The 16,910-nt window shown below is 32.6% G+C and overlaps 1 protein-coding gene across 2 annotated transcripts; it reads right to left on the bottom strand.

The window, feature by feature from the left end:
* Positions 1–306: 306 nt before the first annotated feature.
* Positions 307–10,828, bottom strand: LOC143047626 (cytochrome P450 2J2-like). Of its 2 annotated transcripts, XM_076220793.1 has the most exons (5): positions 10,294–10,828; positions 8,559–9,077; positions 5,252–5,692; positions 2,095–2,199; positions 474–604 (listed from the first exon to the last, which is right to left on the bottom strand). In XM_076220793.1, coding segments are annotated over exons 1-5 (1,422 nt in total). In that variant the 5' UTR covers positions 10,649–10,828; the 3' UTR covers positions 474–602. The 2 variants fall into 2 exon arrangements, with proteins under 2 accessions (XP_076076907.1, XP_076076908.1); XM_076220792.1 differs by lacking the exon at positions 2,095–2,199 and having other exon boundaries at positions 307–604; positions 10,294–10,821.
* Between the last annotated feature and the right edge of the window lie 6,082 nt (positions 10,829–16,910).

The following is a 16,910-nucleotide window of genomic DNA, read 5'->3' as shown; positions in this document are numbered from 1 at the left end:
AGAATTTTATATTGCACGAGCTTGCGAGTGCAATATATGTTCTACGAGGGACAATATTCCCCAATATTCATGCAATAACCCTTTTATTGTATAGCAATATAATATTTGAAAGTAAAAATTGGTTTAAACTAAGATTTAAACGTTGATGACGTCATGAATTTTGAAGATTTATTGCACTAGTGCAATATTAGAATTTATTGCACGCTAACTTTTGGTTACGTTCTGTGGGAAATATTATATTGCTATACAATAAAACGAGTTATCGTGTATAATTTGTCCTGAATAACCTGGAAATCATTTCAAACCTTTAAATATTATTTTTTTTATTTTGCTTACAATCAACATGTCATAAAGTTTATAAATATTATTGTATGTATGAAAAAATTTCTCCGTCTTCATTGACATCAAGTGTTCGAGTTTGCTTATACTCGCAAAATAGCTCTCATTGGGTAAGGAGCTGGACTAAAAGATATGCCTAATTTTCGAACGATCGGTGGTGCTGGTTCTCCTTTTGGTGGGAGGAACTTAAAGCGTTGTACCATAGATGTTAAAAACAGAAACATTTCCTTTCTTGCTAAGGATTCTCCTGGACACGTTCTCCTTCCTGCAAATAATAAAAACTAAGTGTGATGAATAAACTCAAGTATGAAACTGAAGAAGGATACTTCACCCAAAAGCGTATTAAAGTTGTACATGTAAACATGTATGCAGTATCAGTCTATGGAAGAAGCGTATCGATAAAAACTTTTCTTATATCACATAGCGATATTGTCTAATATCAATTGTAAATATGCAGACATTCCATGCGGAAAATGTTGTTTTCGGCAACGAAAAATTAAGAAAATACTAATTTTAAAACTTATTGTTTAAATATAAACAACAATTGAGTTTAAATATACATGCAGAAGTTAGTTAGAAGCTTAAGTTCATGTCAGTGTAAAATTTGAAGTGCTGTGTTTTTCTTATATACATAAATAAACAATGCGATACTTTTAAAATATCAATGCGATACTTTTAAAATATCATAGCGGTGTTTTTGTTATATCAATATTAGTACCGATTAGTATTAATATTAGACTGTTGTACCCATATTTTGACAATTTTACCTATTATGTCTGTTTTGTTCACGCATCGTTGTAAATATGACAGAATTTGATGAGACTGTCATACACATGAGAGGTGAAGTGCTATAAAACCAGGTTCAATTCACCATTTTCAAAATTTGAAAATGCCAGTACCGAGTCAGAAATATGACAGTTGTTATCCATTCGTTTGGTGTGTTTTATCATTTGATTATACCATTTGATAAGGGACTTTCTGATTTGAATTTTCCTCGGAGTTCAGTATTTTTTTTTAATTTTACTTCTTAGTAGTATTGTATGTAAATAAGAGTTTTAAGACCATTGCTTAAATTCAAATTGTTTTTGGTAACATCTTACAAATTTCTCAATTGGTTTTGGAAGCAAATCTAATCAAATAAGAGTTTAATAAACAATGCCGTGCTCAAATAGTCAAATAGCTAAGTATCAAAATGATTGACCTGTACTTTTGAATCTCCTTTTTTTTTTTTTTAAATTAGACCGTTGGTTTTCCTGTTTGAATGGTTTAAACCTAGCAATGTTCTTGTTCCTATATAGCGTGGTGTTCGCTGTGAGCCAAGGCTCCGTGTTTAAGGACCTACTTTGATCTATAATGGTTTACTTTAAACAAATTATTACTTTGATGGAAAGTTGTCTCATTCGAACTCATGCACCATCTTCTTATATCTATAAATCTTTAAATTTCCCCTTATAAATAACTGCTTTCCAGTCCTCCAACTGAACAATCTAAATTTATGAATATAGAAAAGATATATAGATATAGGAAGATGTGGTGTGAGTGCCAATGAGACAACTCTCCATCCAAATAACAATTTAAAAAAAAAGTAAATCATGATTATAGGTCAATGTACGGCCTTCAACACGGAGCCTTGGCTCACACCGAACAACAAGCTATAAAGGGCCCCAAAATTACTAGTGTAAAACCATTCAAACGGGAAAACCAACGGTCTAATCTATATAAAAAAACGAGAAACGAGAAACACGTATATATTACATAAACAAACGACAACTACTGTACATCTGATTCCTGACTTTGGACAGGTGCAAACATTTGCAGCGGGATTAAACGTTTTAATGGATCCAAACCTTCTCCCTTTTTCTGAAACAATAGCATAACATCACAACATAGAAAAACACACGATAAAATATCAATTGGCAGACTTAACTCAATCAAAAAACGTAAATTAATACACAATGAACGAATGAACGAATATACACATTTCTAACGTCAAAAGACATTTACATCTTATTTATTTGTGTTCTAAACATTTTTTTTAGTACTCATTGAAGAAATGAATTTATAACAAGCGATACGGATTGTTATTTTGCACTAAGAAAAGTTCGCGTATTTATACGATCGGTTACTAGCCAAAAACGAAAGTCAAATCTCTGTGGCAACAATACATCGGAATACCCTCACGGTCATCGCGATGTAAAAGAGCGTCCACGCAGCGAGCTGATTATGTTCATAGAGATATCGATTTACCAATGGGGAAAAGTCTTTAATATCCAAAAAGAACTGTCTTCCTTCTCAATATCTTTTGCTATGTTAATAATAAATATATTTTCTGTTTGACAAGATTTTTGATTTTCGTTGTATCTGAAGTTGTCCAATTTATAGTCTGAGGCTACTCAGTTGGTATCTTCAAAGAGCGGGACATCAGCATTTGTACATTTTAATTTGTTTGGATTATAGATTTTACCATTTGAATATTCATTGTAATTTGGAGCTGTATTGGATTGGATTGTTTGAATGGATATTTCTTTTAAGTAATGATATTTTTTGTCTATTTCGATATTACCAAGGTGGGTAGACTACGGCAGTGTGACCAGTAAATTAGAATCTAATAGGTCGGTAGACGTATTTGCAACCGCTTTTAAATTCCGCCATTGCATCATCACTTCAAATAGAATTATAAAAAAGAAGATGTGGTAAGATTGCCAATGAGACAACTGTCCACAAGAGACCAAAATAACGCAGACATTAATAATTATAGGTCGCCGTACGGCCTTCAACAATGAGCAAAGCCCATACCGCATAGTCAGCTATAAAAGACCCCGATAAGACAATGTAAAACAATTCAAACGAGAAAATAACGGCCTTATTATATAAAAGAAAAATGAACGAAAAACAAATATGTAACACATAACCAAACGACAACCACTGAATTACAGGCTCCTGACTTGGGAAAGGCACATACATAAATAATGTGGCGGGGTTAAACATGTTAGTTAGTTGGTTAAACCATGTGATTGAAAACAATAGACTGAACAGGTTGTTAACACTTTCAACTATCAATAGGCTCAAGCAACATTTTCGGAAGGATAAGTTCATGTAAGCGTTAATTGTGTTACAGTTACGAAATTTTAGTGATGTTGATCCTGAAACATTGAACTGGTCATGATCTAAGTTTGTGAATTATGTTTGCAGTTTTCTTGACATGCATTGTGACGTGTCATCGTATTAATTCTATATTAGAAAACTATAGCAGTTATATTAGAAAAGTATCGCATTCATAAATTTTTGATATTAAAAAATCATCGCTATGATATAAGACAAATATCGCATTGATATTTTAAAATATAGCAGTATCGTTGACTTATAGGTGATTTTGGCGTAGCAAACAATTGAATTCATCTCAATTGCATTCCACTGAATTTGCTACATGATATTTATAGAATGTGTACATCTACAAATGATAAATTGTGCATTTCAATAATTCAATTTTCTCGTTTAAATACACCTTGATTGTTATTACATAAACTAACTCATGAAAATTATACACCAGACGTATGTCATGTTAAATGTCACCCTGTTTTAAGAAAAGAGTCATTACTTTATACCGAGAAATCTGCCTGTCTTCGTACAAATGCTAACATTCGTCTGAAATTTCCCACAATGCAACTCGTTGATATAAGACAATATCGCTCGTTGATATAAGAAAAGCTTTTATCGAATCGCTTCTTCCATAGACTGAGTATTGAAATGTTTAAAACTTTCATTCAGATCAATTAAGACATTTTCAAACAAGCGTTTGAATTTTAATTGAGGTCTGTAGTTGACATGTCAGTAGCTGCTAGAAGTCCTTTGTTAATTTATGTTTTATTGTCATTTTGCTTATTTCTTTTGCTACCTATTCTGAAATCGGACTCGGACTTCTTTTAAACTGAGTTTTTTTTATATTTCTCTTCAACGGTTTCGGTACTTATACATGTTCGAATTTCAAAAGTTTGCTTATTGCTATGTGTTTCTTTATTCTACCTAAGCTAGAGGTATAGGGGAGGGTTGAGATATCATAAAACATGCTTAACCTCGCCGCATTTTTGCGCCTGTCCAAAGTCAGGAGCCTCTGGCCTTTGTTAGTCTAGTAGGTTTTTTTTTAATTTTAGTTCATATATATGTTTCTGGAGTTGTGACGTCCATTTTCACTGAACTACTAGTACACCATGTTATTTCGGGGCCAACTGGGGATTCCGGGTGTTGTCGCTATGGTGACCCTCGGCTGTGATCTTCTCTTAGTTCGGGTTGTTGTCTCTTTGCATGATATATTCCCCATTTCAATTCTCAATTTTATTACCTTTACTTTTCAAAAAAAAAAATTTCCATCGTAATTCAATAACATTTGTGGTTCGTGGAAATTAAATCAAAATGCTCAGCATTGGGTCAGTGGCATTCTGTAATGACAGAAACGACCGTTTAAAGTCAAAACTTATCGAATAGGTGTATAGGAACGGGGAAATGTTCGCATTAGAGGCGCAAACCATATACAACTAAAAAATACTTTCAAACATATGCCAGTTCTTACTGTAACATGATATTGTTGGTATATATATATATACCGCATTCGGTTGTTTTGTACTACTATATGAAATCTTAATAAAATATGAGTTCGTCATCTCTCTAAACAATAATTAAGAACATTATTTGTGTTAATCCGAAAAATCGAGTCATTATATTTCGCTGATTTCGAAACAATCAAAGTTGGAGAGAATCGGAGACGGTTAGGACATATATTATCAGAATTACATTCACGTGTTTGTTCGTGTACACAGATAATTGCAAGCTAACCTCTGTTTCAATATCTAACCATTAGATCATATAGATGTATTTTCTTTAAAAAAAAACAACTAAATTAATAATTTTGATTTACCCAAGGAAAACGCCAACACTTTTTCAAATCCTTGAAGTTTTCCTTCCTTGTCTAGAAACCTTTCAGGGCTGAATCTTGAGGGTTCAGGAAATATTTCCTCGTCAGTTAAAACAGAATCAAGGTTAGCAATAACAACAGCGTCTTTGGGAATGGTAAATCCTTTAAAAATCACATCTTCATTTGTGCCATGTGGGACTGACAATGGAAGTATGTTTCCCATTCGGAGTGTTTCATAAATCACCGCTTCACAGTATGGCATCATGGTCTTATCGTGGATTGAAGGAAGCCGTCCGAGACCAACCACGTGCAAAATTTCCTCGTGCATTTTATCTTGGATGCCAGGATAATGTAGCATATATAGAATTGCCCATTTGATACCAGTGGCTGTTGTCTCTGTCCCGGCTATGAAGAGATCTCTGATGGTGCTCACAAAATGAAGTTCTATTTAAAAAATGTATGCTTGTGTTAAATGATATTATATATAAACAGACAAATTATACATTTTTAACTTTAATAAATGATTAATTTTGATGTAAAGAAAAAATATTTCGATCAAATAAGATTTAATTTAGAATATTGGCCGATTAATACAAAAAGTACAAAGCAAAGTCTGCTTAGGTGTTTCTATAAAACTTTTGTCGTTTGTTTGTGTTGTTGTTTGTTTGTTAATTGTTATATTTGTTTTAGATTGTGGTGCTTGTTATTAGTTTTTGTTTAACTGGGTTTTTGGGGGTTTTTTTCTTTCTCATTCTGAAATCTTATTTTCCCTTCCACCAGGTTTTCAATTGTTACGCCTGCTTCCTAATCTATCGACCTAGCCAAGATCAGATGTGCATTTCATATTGGGTCTATGTTATAGGCTTGTAAAGACAAGAAGATAAACTTTACATAAGTAATACATCTTTGAACTGAAGAAGAGAATGATGGGTTTCACAATGAATATCAAATATCTTGTATAGGTGTTACCGTTTTGAAAAAAAAACACTAAAATACACGCTGAAAATGGTCAAAATTTCACGTTATGTTGTTTCATTTAAAATTTCACTGTTTTTATCAATTGATAGTTAATAAGTGAACTTAATTTGAACTACATTATTGGTTCACTGTTATAGACAATTTATTCATCTTTCTTTTACTGGTTGTTGCAACAAAAAATCTTCAGTGGTTACAAAGTTATGATAAAAAGTTGAATACTATGCGCTTGTTATGCAATTTTGTACTTTTGTTTTTAGCTTGCTCAGTGTAGTGATAAAAGAGAAAAATAAATCAAATTTATGCTATTATGTGTTTTGTTTTCTCTTCCAGTATATACATTATCAAAAACTACCTCATTTATCAAAATTGCAGTTCCCTAGCTGGAGATATATGCCATCAAAGTTGGATATACAAATAAAGTGAAAAAATGTCTTGTCCGTAGACATGCATTCCCTAGTAAACTGGAAGCATAATTACATTAATGTTGCATTGCTAAGTTCCTGTTCTTTTGTAGATATGAAAACACTACTAACATTTTTTTCTTCCATCTATTAATAGAGGAAAAAATTCAAAAATATGTCAGAATGTCTTGTCCGTAGACATGTCTTTTTATCAATATTGCTTGCCTTTATGGGTCTTGGTTAGTCCTATGTGTTGTTTAAACTTAGAAATATCTTATATTTAATAAATAAATGGTAATTTAAGTGTTCTCAATTTTTGTAAAATTACTTTACGGGAGTGGATTTTAAAAAGTGTCAGATTATCAGTCATAAAAAGCATACCTTATTTTACTTCAATATTGTTTATTCCAGTTGCTGCATACCTTAAAAGATTAACTAAATCAAATGAAGAAAAGGTACTTCTCTCTCTCTAACTTTATTTTTTGCATTTCAGTATTAACAGCAGACGAGGAAGTGTCTACGGACAAGACACTTGTACATAACAAGTATTAAATTCAATTATTTGTCTGCTATGGAACTTAAATCTTATTTATAGGTGATGAAAGTTATCTATTCAAATTAAAACTCAGTATTTTTAACATAAATATAGTCACAATTAATTCTAACAGATTTTTTTTTTAACTGAAATTGTCTTGTCCTTAGACATTACCACAATATATTTGTATCCAATTTCCTTGAGTTCAGCCTAATTTGATAGGTAAAATGTATGTTATTTTTTCAAGAGAACACATTCAACTATGTCAAAATTGAGTTTTAATAATAGTTTGATTGTTTTAAACAGTCAGATATATGGATTTCAGTTAAAAGAATGTGTCTTCATTTTGGCTTAATCAATAAATTATTGAGATATGTAAAGAATTATGGCTACATTTTTATATTTTCCAAAATTTAAAAAACACAGCTTAAAATTTAATTAGTAACTTTTAATCTTAACTTTTACAATTATCTTTGAAAGCATTTAATTGAATATCAATAAAATGTCTTGTCCGTAGACATTATCAAAATGTATTTGTTTCCATTTTCCTCGAAGTTAAGCATCATTTGATAGATAAACCTGATAAAATGTATGTTTTTTTTTCAAGAGAACACTTTCAGCTATATCAAAATTAGGTTTTAATAATGCATTTCATTAAATAAGAATACAATGTCTTGTCCGTAGACAAAACATATAAATTGTATTGCTAAGTTTGTTTGTTTATTGTAAGAATATGCATCAAGTTATTTTAATGTTCTATACACCAAAAGAAAGGTTTTTTTTGGAAGTTTTGTTATTTATAGATAAGTTTAGATACAGTTTTATCAGATAAGATTAATGATCAAAGAAAGCTACTGTTGTTTGAAATAACTGTGAGTTAAACATGTTCTTGTCATTTTTTTTTTCAATTAAAATGTTTGATATTCAATAATTCTAAACATATTTTGTTGTCTTTGTCATTGACCAAAAATCTGACACTGGTGACCATGTCTTGAAGGCAACCATTAAAGAAAATTATACAGTTTTTAAACGCCATTTATTTAATAAAAATATTAAATATTTCTTCCAAAAACTGCATGTAATTATATAAATGCTTCCAGTGTTAGCCTAACGATGGCAATTTTTCATAATTTAATCCATTTTTGAACCAAAATATCAAAAGAGTTTTTCCCTGAGGTGATACTCATTTTTGACTTCAGGTGAAACACAAAATGCACATCTGATCTTGGCTAGGCCGTATGATATAAACACGCGCTCAAAACTAATATTTCACACAGTGTTTAGTTCATTGACAAACGCTATTTCACGTCACACGCTAATTGTATTGAGCAAATGGTTTATTGAATACATAAACGAACATATTGGGAAGGGGAATTTTAGGATACAAGTTAATCACCTGTAAAGCTGGTTGTATCGTCCTCTTTGCATTTGTTCATCTCATTGATATAAGCGTCAATAAAATCTCGCAGATTGTCTTCATCAAATGTTTTTCGGTGTTCTTGAATCCTGTCTTCAACAAACTCCATAATTTGATCTATGTTATGTTTTAAACGCTTTGCCGACAGAAGATCACCAGGAATCTTGGTTAAAAATGGCATAAAATTCAAAACTCCCGCCAAAGCCGAAGTCGAGAAATTTTCATTCATCAATTGTAAAAATTTATCAAACGTTTTATCATCGTATTCAAATCTTTCACCAAATACAATAGAACATATGATGTTAGAAATACTTATGTGTATCTTATCAGTGAGCATAAATGTTTGTTCTTTCGTTTCTTCCACGGATCCTAAAAATACCTCTACTTCTTCTTTCACACGCACTTCAAGACTTTTCTTCCCAAATCCAAAATCGCGCAAGGTGCCAAGTGTAAATGATCTCTGTTCCTTCCAAATTGAACCACTGCTTCCGACTATACCTGCAAAATATAAACCGCGTCGATTTACGCCTCAGATGTGTTTTGGTCCATGCTTTTTATATACTTATAAAATACTATGAGATTCAAATGTTTACATGAATTTCATAATTATTTTCGTATATGTTAAAACGAGATAGACATTGTATGGTGAAAACTAGTGAAACGACATTTACTTATATAATTATATATATTATGTTATCCCTGTACCTATATTTACATCAATTACAATGAATGGTGTCCTAAGGTGAATGTACACTTGTCGTCAGTTTGATAAGGTTTTGATCAATCAAAGCATTTAATTTAAAGAAAAAATATCTTCAAGATAGATTTAAATTTAAAACTACCAAAATTGATAAAGAATGTATTTGACGAATACATTTTCCGTTCAAACTTCTAATAGACATCCAGTATTTACTTAATATATGTAGTACAGCCTTGTGGAACTTACTCCACGTTCAGTAATTCATGACGTATTGGAAGTATTGAAAGGGTTAAACTTGGCAAAACAAGAATGTGTCCCAAGTATATTACGGATGACCCATCCGCTAAATCATTTTGTATGTTTAATGAACCGTGTAAATGGGGGGGGGGGGGTCTCTAATTTGGCATTAAAGTTAGAAAGATCATTATAATTATCGTAGGTCATATGTGTACTAAGTTTCAAAAAGAGGAGGGGGTCACATATCCCGCCGTATCTCAAAAACAATATATGGTTTTTGCTTAAAACTTTCTCAGAAACTATTTATGATTATTGCATAAAAGTGCCACACAAGGCGTCGGGTGTATCATAGGCTCATGGCGCAGCTGTTTATTATCTTTGAGGGACAGAAAGTGCTTTTATAGAACCCCGCCCTTCGGCATGAAACCTAGCAACCTTGTCAATTAAGATTGAAGTCGCCATCGGCGGGATTTGAACTTACAATTGTCGACATAGGAGGAATCAAGTATGCCTTTTTAATCTTCTTAAGCTCCTTTCCGGCTCTAAACGATTGGCCTGTTCTCATCGCCTTACATCCTTTTCACTTATAACGTATTTATCAACACGTATTCCGACAGTCTTTTTAATTTATTTTTGCTTTTCTCTCCTTATTTTATTTTTTTTAATTTTTAAATTTTCTTTAATTTGATTATCTAGTTTAACTTTTTTCGCTTGTACATTTGTTTGCCCTTTGGGTCTCTTGCACGTTCCATGTTGCTAAAAATATATTTTACATACCGTGTCGTGTTGTTATTTCTCGAACAACAAAAATGTCTGGTCTTTCTGAAAATGAATCCCCTTTTTTCACGAAAGCTTCTCGCAAATTTTCGTAGCCATTGATCACAATAACCCATTTAGTTCCGATTGCAACACTGAAAATATCTCCATAGTCTTTACGCCAGTCACGAAAGGCATATACCATTGTTTTTCGCATTATTGTTAGTGTATTTCCGAGGACTGGTAGACACAGGGGACCAGGAGGAAACATCCGGGGTCTCCTCGACCGAATTATCAGCAGAAGAATAGTTCCAATCAACAATGCAAGAGAAACAGCACTTAAATCTCCAGACATGATGGTCTGAGTTACTGCCATGTTTCTTTTCTGCCTTTCCCACCGATTAGAATCTAGAGCATATTGTCGACTGTATATTCAATTTTTCTGTCACGATTGTGAGACATTTGAAACTGAATACTATTCATTAGTAAAGTACGCAGCTAGGGGACCTACATAAAATAAGAAACAAGTCCTTGAACCTAACAATACACCTTTTCACTCACTGTGAACAACAAAGAGACCAGACGTAACTGTATAGTAAGTAACATGATCATCGTTTATCCTAGACAAGTAATTTAATTGTATTTTCCACTTTGAACTATTCGTATTTTGACATACATTTGTAATAAGTGTATTATTATGCATTAATTCAAATGTATATTAAAAACTAAATGATTTTACTCATCGGTTTGTCGAATAGTACAGCACAAAACCGTTCTTGCACGCACCTCTGTAAAAAGTTTCATACTGTTCTTAACTTCAATTTATTTAAGAGTTGTGAATGCTTTCTTTTTGTAATTCTTTTGGGTCTAAGCGTTGGTCAAAATACATTTTATGTTAAGCGGGTGATAAAAGATTACTAAAGATCAAAGCGTTCTGATATAGGTAAATCTAGAAAAGAGCTTTGGACGCATTCAATTTCTAACGTGTTGTTTTCATTTTTAGCTCACCTGGCCCATCACTTTGCGTCCGTCGTCATTAACTTTTACACAAATCTTCTCCTCTGAAACTACTGCGCCAAATTAAACTAAACTTGGCCACAATCATCATTGGGGTATCTAGTTTAAAAAATGTGTCCGGTGACCCAGCCAACAAACTAAGATGGCCGCCATGGCTAAAAATAGAACAAAGGGGTAAAATGCAGTTTTTGGCTTATAACTCAAAAACCAAAGCATTTAGAGCAAATCTGACGGGGTTAAATTGTTAATCATGTCAAAATCTATCTTCCCTGAAATTTTCAGATGGATCGGACAACAAGTTGTTGGGTTGCTGCCCCTGGATTGGTAATTTTAAGGAAATTTTGCCGTTTTTTATTATTATCTTAGATATTATTACAAGATTGGTCGTTTATATAAATATACAGTGTTAATTTCCATTGTTTAACGCGAGCGTACATTTTAGATAAATAAATTGAATGAAAACTACGATTCCTTATTTGTGCATTGTGATTAAAAATTCGTATGTATCATTACTTTCATTTGTTTACAATTCTGCCTTGTATTGTTCTGGTCGTACTATTGCAAATATTAAATTTCAGGACTGTATCATGTGTTTCCATCAGTTTACCATAGAACTATCACATGGTTAGGTTTGAAATTAATGGTAAACCCTAGTTTTTAGTGCTTACCGTTTTAATTTATTGACATAACTGCACGACTCGATTCTCAATTGATAGTGGTAAGATAATCCTGCTAAACTTTCGTGAAATACGGTTTTAATTTTGCAGTGTTGCGAGAGTTTATGTTCTATTTTGAAGGCAATTGTAGTGACCTGCTGCAATACAATTACCGTTCCATTGAGTTTTGTTATATGTCTTAGGTTTTCTGTATTTGGCAGGTGTAGTGCATCATGACATAAGACATTGTTACGTGTACCATGATGAACTTTCGTGCATGACTGCTGTGTATATTTTTGACACTTTGGTTAGGGGCCATCTGAAGCCCGCCTCCGGTCGAGAGATTTTCACGCTTTGTTGAAGACCCATTGGGGCCTTCGACTGCTTTCTGCTCTTTTGTCATGTTACTGTCTCTTTTACACATTCCACAATTTCATTCTCAATTTTTAAGAATGTTAGGTTCAAATGAAAACTAAATCCTTTAATTTCCGTGAAAAATTTGAGTGGGTCTCATTGGGGTCTAAGCGTGACGCGGGATTGCTGACTTTTTGTAAGCGTTACACGTGAAGGTCAAATTATTGTACCGTGAAAACGGGAATTGAAGTCTAGCGCGACACGGGAATTTACAAAAAAAAAATGAGAATTGCTTACGTACATAGTGTAAGCGGGATACGGGAATCTGACAAATCAGTAAGCAGGATCCGGGATCAGAACCTCCAAACAAGACCCCCATTAGAGAGAGCATTTACTGCTTTAGTACAGTTGTGATAGGTAATACAAAATGTTTTAATCATTTTACCTTAGATTTCATTTCATTTCATGGACATGCAGATATGGATAGTCTGTTTTTACATCTTAAAAATTCACACAGAATGTATACGCATATCAATAGACAGAACTCAATGCAAAGAACCTTTAAAGTACACTTAGACAGAGAGCTCAATCTAGTGAAACACTTTGTTATGCTGGTCACATTGTAACTTGAAATATCGTTGTCTGTTACCAAACTGCACGGAGATCCTGAAAAAAAAATATACAAGTTACTTCTAGAAGTAGGATTCAATGGAAGTAAATAAGCTGTTTAATAAATGTAATTTAATGAATTCAATGGAAGTAAATAAGCTGTTAAATAAATGTAAAATATGTCAATGGGCCACAGATGCCCCTGCTTGTGAAAAATCATCAGTAAACTTCCACATATAGATGCAGGATTCACGTTATTTTTACCGTTTTGTGACCATAAGCATTATGTATAAATTTCAAAATATTTGGTTAAGGCAAACTGTAGCTGACATGTTGACAATTGTATCATTGGTACTCATACCACATCTTCTTACATATAATGACTCATGAACAGTAAAAGTGACGCCACCCAATATCGAACTTCATAGATCTGTGTTATAGGGTAATAAGCATTGCGTGTAAGGTTTATAACGTTTGATTGAGTAAAACTTATTTAAGAGAACGGAAACGAAAAATTCCGCATTTTCTATGTTTTTATAGGGACACGAATTCTCATACACGGTAAAAGTGACGCTACCAAATTCCAAATTTTATTTTGTGTTGTGTGGTAATAAGCATTGTCCCAGGTTAGGGGATGGTGGGGATCCCGCCTTATTCGGTATGTATGTGCCTGTCGCATGTCAGGAACCTGTAATTCAGTGTTTGTCGTTTGTTTATGTTTTACATATTTGTTTTTCGTTCCTTTTTTGTTCATAAATTTGTCCGTTTCTATTCTCGTTTGAATTGTTTTACATGTCATTTCGGTGCCTTTTATAGGTGACTATGAGGTATGATCTTTGCTCATTGTTGAAGACCGTATTGTGACCTATAGTTGTTAATTCGATCTTGTGTAATCTGATCTCTTGTGGAGAGTTCTCATTAGTAGTGTGTTATGAGACTGCACTCCTCAAGTAAAATTGAGGATCCTCTAATCCCCTATAATCTTCTTAATCCAGCTTATGGCACGATTTAAAGCAGCTTATTATGCAATCAATCGGATAAAGATAATCCTTATCTTTTAATCTAGATTAGTGATCCTCAATGTTTTGTTCCTTTAAGCACATCATTATGCAATCAATCGGATTAAGATAATCCTTATCTTTTAATCTAGATTTGTGATCCTCAATGTTTTGTCCTTTTTTAATCCCGATTAGAGTAAACAATTGCTAATTATAATCTATTTGTTTTCGGATTAGAGAACCGAGTATTAACCCTTTTAATCCTGATTAGGGTAAACAAATGCTAATTATAATATATTTGTTTTCGGATTAGAGAAACGACTCTTAATTTATATCCTAGATTGGAGGAATCCCTTTTGATAATTAACCAATTGTTTCCAGACAATCAAAATCCAATTGTTTTCGAACTTAATTAGCGGATCCTTTGTTTGAATGAAGGGAATTAATTGTAACGGAAGGAGAGACAGGCTATTTTTATTTTTACAGGAAATACTCTACACAACAGATTGCAAGAAAGAAGAAATATTAACAAACCGCTAACTTTATTTTCTTACAAACTAGTTGAGATAAGGATAGTTAAAAATGAAAAAAAGTTTTTCTTTCTTTCTCTTTGTAAATTGTTGATATTATTTTCTTTCTTTTCTCAATTAGTTTGTTTAAAAATAAAACACCTCGTTGTCTCATCTATATATAGTTTCTTTAAACACAAAATAATAACACATTTTATTTATTAATCATTTATTTAAAATATTTTAGATTGTATTTGTTTTTTAGTTAAAACATTTAGATTGTAACCATTTTTTTCTCTTCTTTTTTATTGTGAATATACTGTTTATGTCTCGTTGCACATACATTTTCTTTTGGGTTTCCAAATTAGTTTCTGTCTTTTTTGTCTTTTTGTTCCGTTGGATGTATTCATTGTCACTATCTTCACTGTATTCATCTGTTTCTGCTTTCTCCTTATTTTCTTCTTCTGTTTTCTTTTCTTTATAAGAGGTAGACTCGAATCGTACTTTGTTTGTTTTTTCGACATTTCTATACAAAGGAAGTGGAATGTTAGTAGACTTCAGAAATTGGTAGAATTGATGTATACCAGCTGTTAGTTTTCTACGACCAATTGGAACTGTTGAATCACGTATCAAGTCAACGATATGAGTGTTTGAAATAACTTTTCCGTCAATGCAAACTTCACCTTGTTCGTCCCACTTAATAGATGGTTGTTTTTGTAAGTAAAGCAAAAGTCGCAAGGCTTTGTCTTTATATCTAGATGGAATAGTGATATTGATTAACGATTGTAAATCATCATGTAACGGTTTCTGGTCATAAAACAGATTGTGTTGGTCATTGTCTCGAGGTGGAGTGTCATTTAACACCACTTCCGCTTTCGGTTGATCTTCGTTTTGTTTTTGTAAGACAGCCTCGAATTTATGTTTAGGAACAAGAATCATTTCCTTCGTCATTTTAAGTGAGCAAGCACAATCTTTACTACTATAGGAATGAGCTTTGATCGATACTTTAAAAGAAGTCTCTTTCGATGTCAACGTTGGGTGTCCTCGGCAGTGATTTTACGAATAACCGTTTTGTACTCAAACAGTTTCTTTTTATTTAGCGGAGATAGTGTAACGACTCCATGTAAAATGTTGTATATACATTCTAGTAGGATCTTAAATTGTTCGTTATTCATCGTTTTTATCATTGCGAGTCTTTGCTGATCCTCAGCGGAAGCCAATAAGGATAGAAAATTAACGTGTCTAATCACTTGCTTACTCATAGCTTTTTAAGTATTATTTCGGAAGAAAAACCACACAGTTCTCTCCAAAGTTTGTCTGTGTGAGCGCTCAAATCAAGATGTTTGGAAAGGTAAAAGTGAATGATCTCCCTTTGACATGGTTTGAGTTCTTCTTTTTATCATATATCGTTGAAATCAAAGTTTTGGTTTGAGTTTCATATGTTTGATACAAACGTATATTTTTTTTATTTGATTTGTTTTTGGTTGTGTTAAAGTTTTGATGAAAAACTTTTTATCAAATCAATGTTTACCACTCTTGCACAAAATTTCCAAATTGGTTTTCAAACTTAATAAATTACCTGAAAGCAGGTAAATGACCAACAACAATGTAAAAAAAAACTTAAAGAAATGCACCAGTTCTATAGCGAAGAAGTTTAAAAGACAAACAAGAAGAAAAAAAAACAAGTTAAAGAATTATATTTGAATATTTATTAGACAAATAGAAATATTAAACACAGAAAAAGAAACGTCATAAAAAGTGGTTGTGTAATAACATAATCTAAATAGGACAAAATACAACAAACAGTATTAGGTGTGAATTTAGTGTTCTACTTTATCTGACGATTTTCCGTTATTTCAAAATAGCCAGAGTTTTCGACTACAATGAGTAAAGAGACAGTTTCTGGTAAGGGTGATGCAAAATGACATTCAAGTCTTACTTTTCCTTGCTTTACCAGTGACAGATAGTTGGCATCTGAAAAGTGAGGTTGTAAATCAAAACAGAATAAAGCATATCCATTGTTGAAGTCCGATCTAGTTATTTCATTCCCCGCATCTCCGCCCCACTTTCCACAGTTTTCAAACATTTTAACGTATGCTGCAACATTTGTTGCACCCCTGTCTTCGTTGAATTGTAGTTTCAGAGGAATTCCATCTACAGGAACTCCATCACAGTACAAAGTTATTTGTTGCAAGTCAAAATGTTGAAAGTTCCACGGATTAAGTTAATAATCACCATTCACGGCGTTTGTCGAAGTTAGACCCATGATGATTCGTTTTGGTTTCACGTCTTGGAAAATGTTCTCCAACACTGCATTCGTACTACCCATCATAAGAGTAATATGTTTCATTACTGTTTTTGTATAAGGATATTTAGCATTCGTTGATTTCAATGCTTCCGAATGAGCAAAAATGATTGCTGGATTGACCTTAATTTTACACACTTTAACGACAATATCTTCAATGACAACATCATAGTCCGCATCGTCTTCGCTT

The sequence above is a fragment of the Mytilus galloprovincialis genome, chromosome 10, assembly GCF_965363235.1.
Source record: "Mytilus galloprovincialis chromosome 10, xbMytGall1.hap1.1, whole genome shotgun sequence".
NCBI lineage: Eukaryota > Metazoa > Mollusca > Bivalvia > Mytilida > Mytilidae > Mytilus > Mytilus galloprovincialis.
This window is presented reverse-complemented; position numbering and strand designations above follow the sequence as displayed.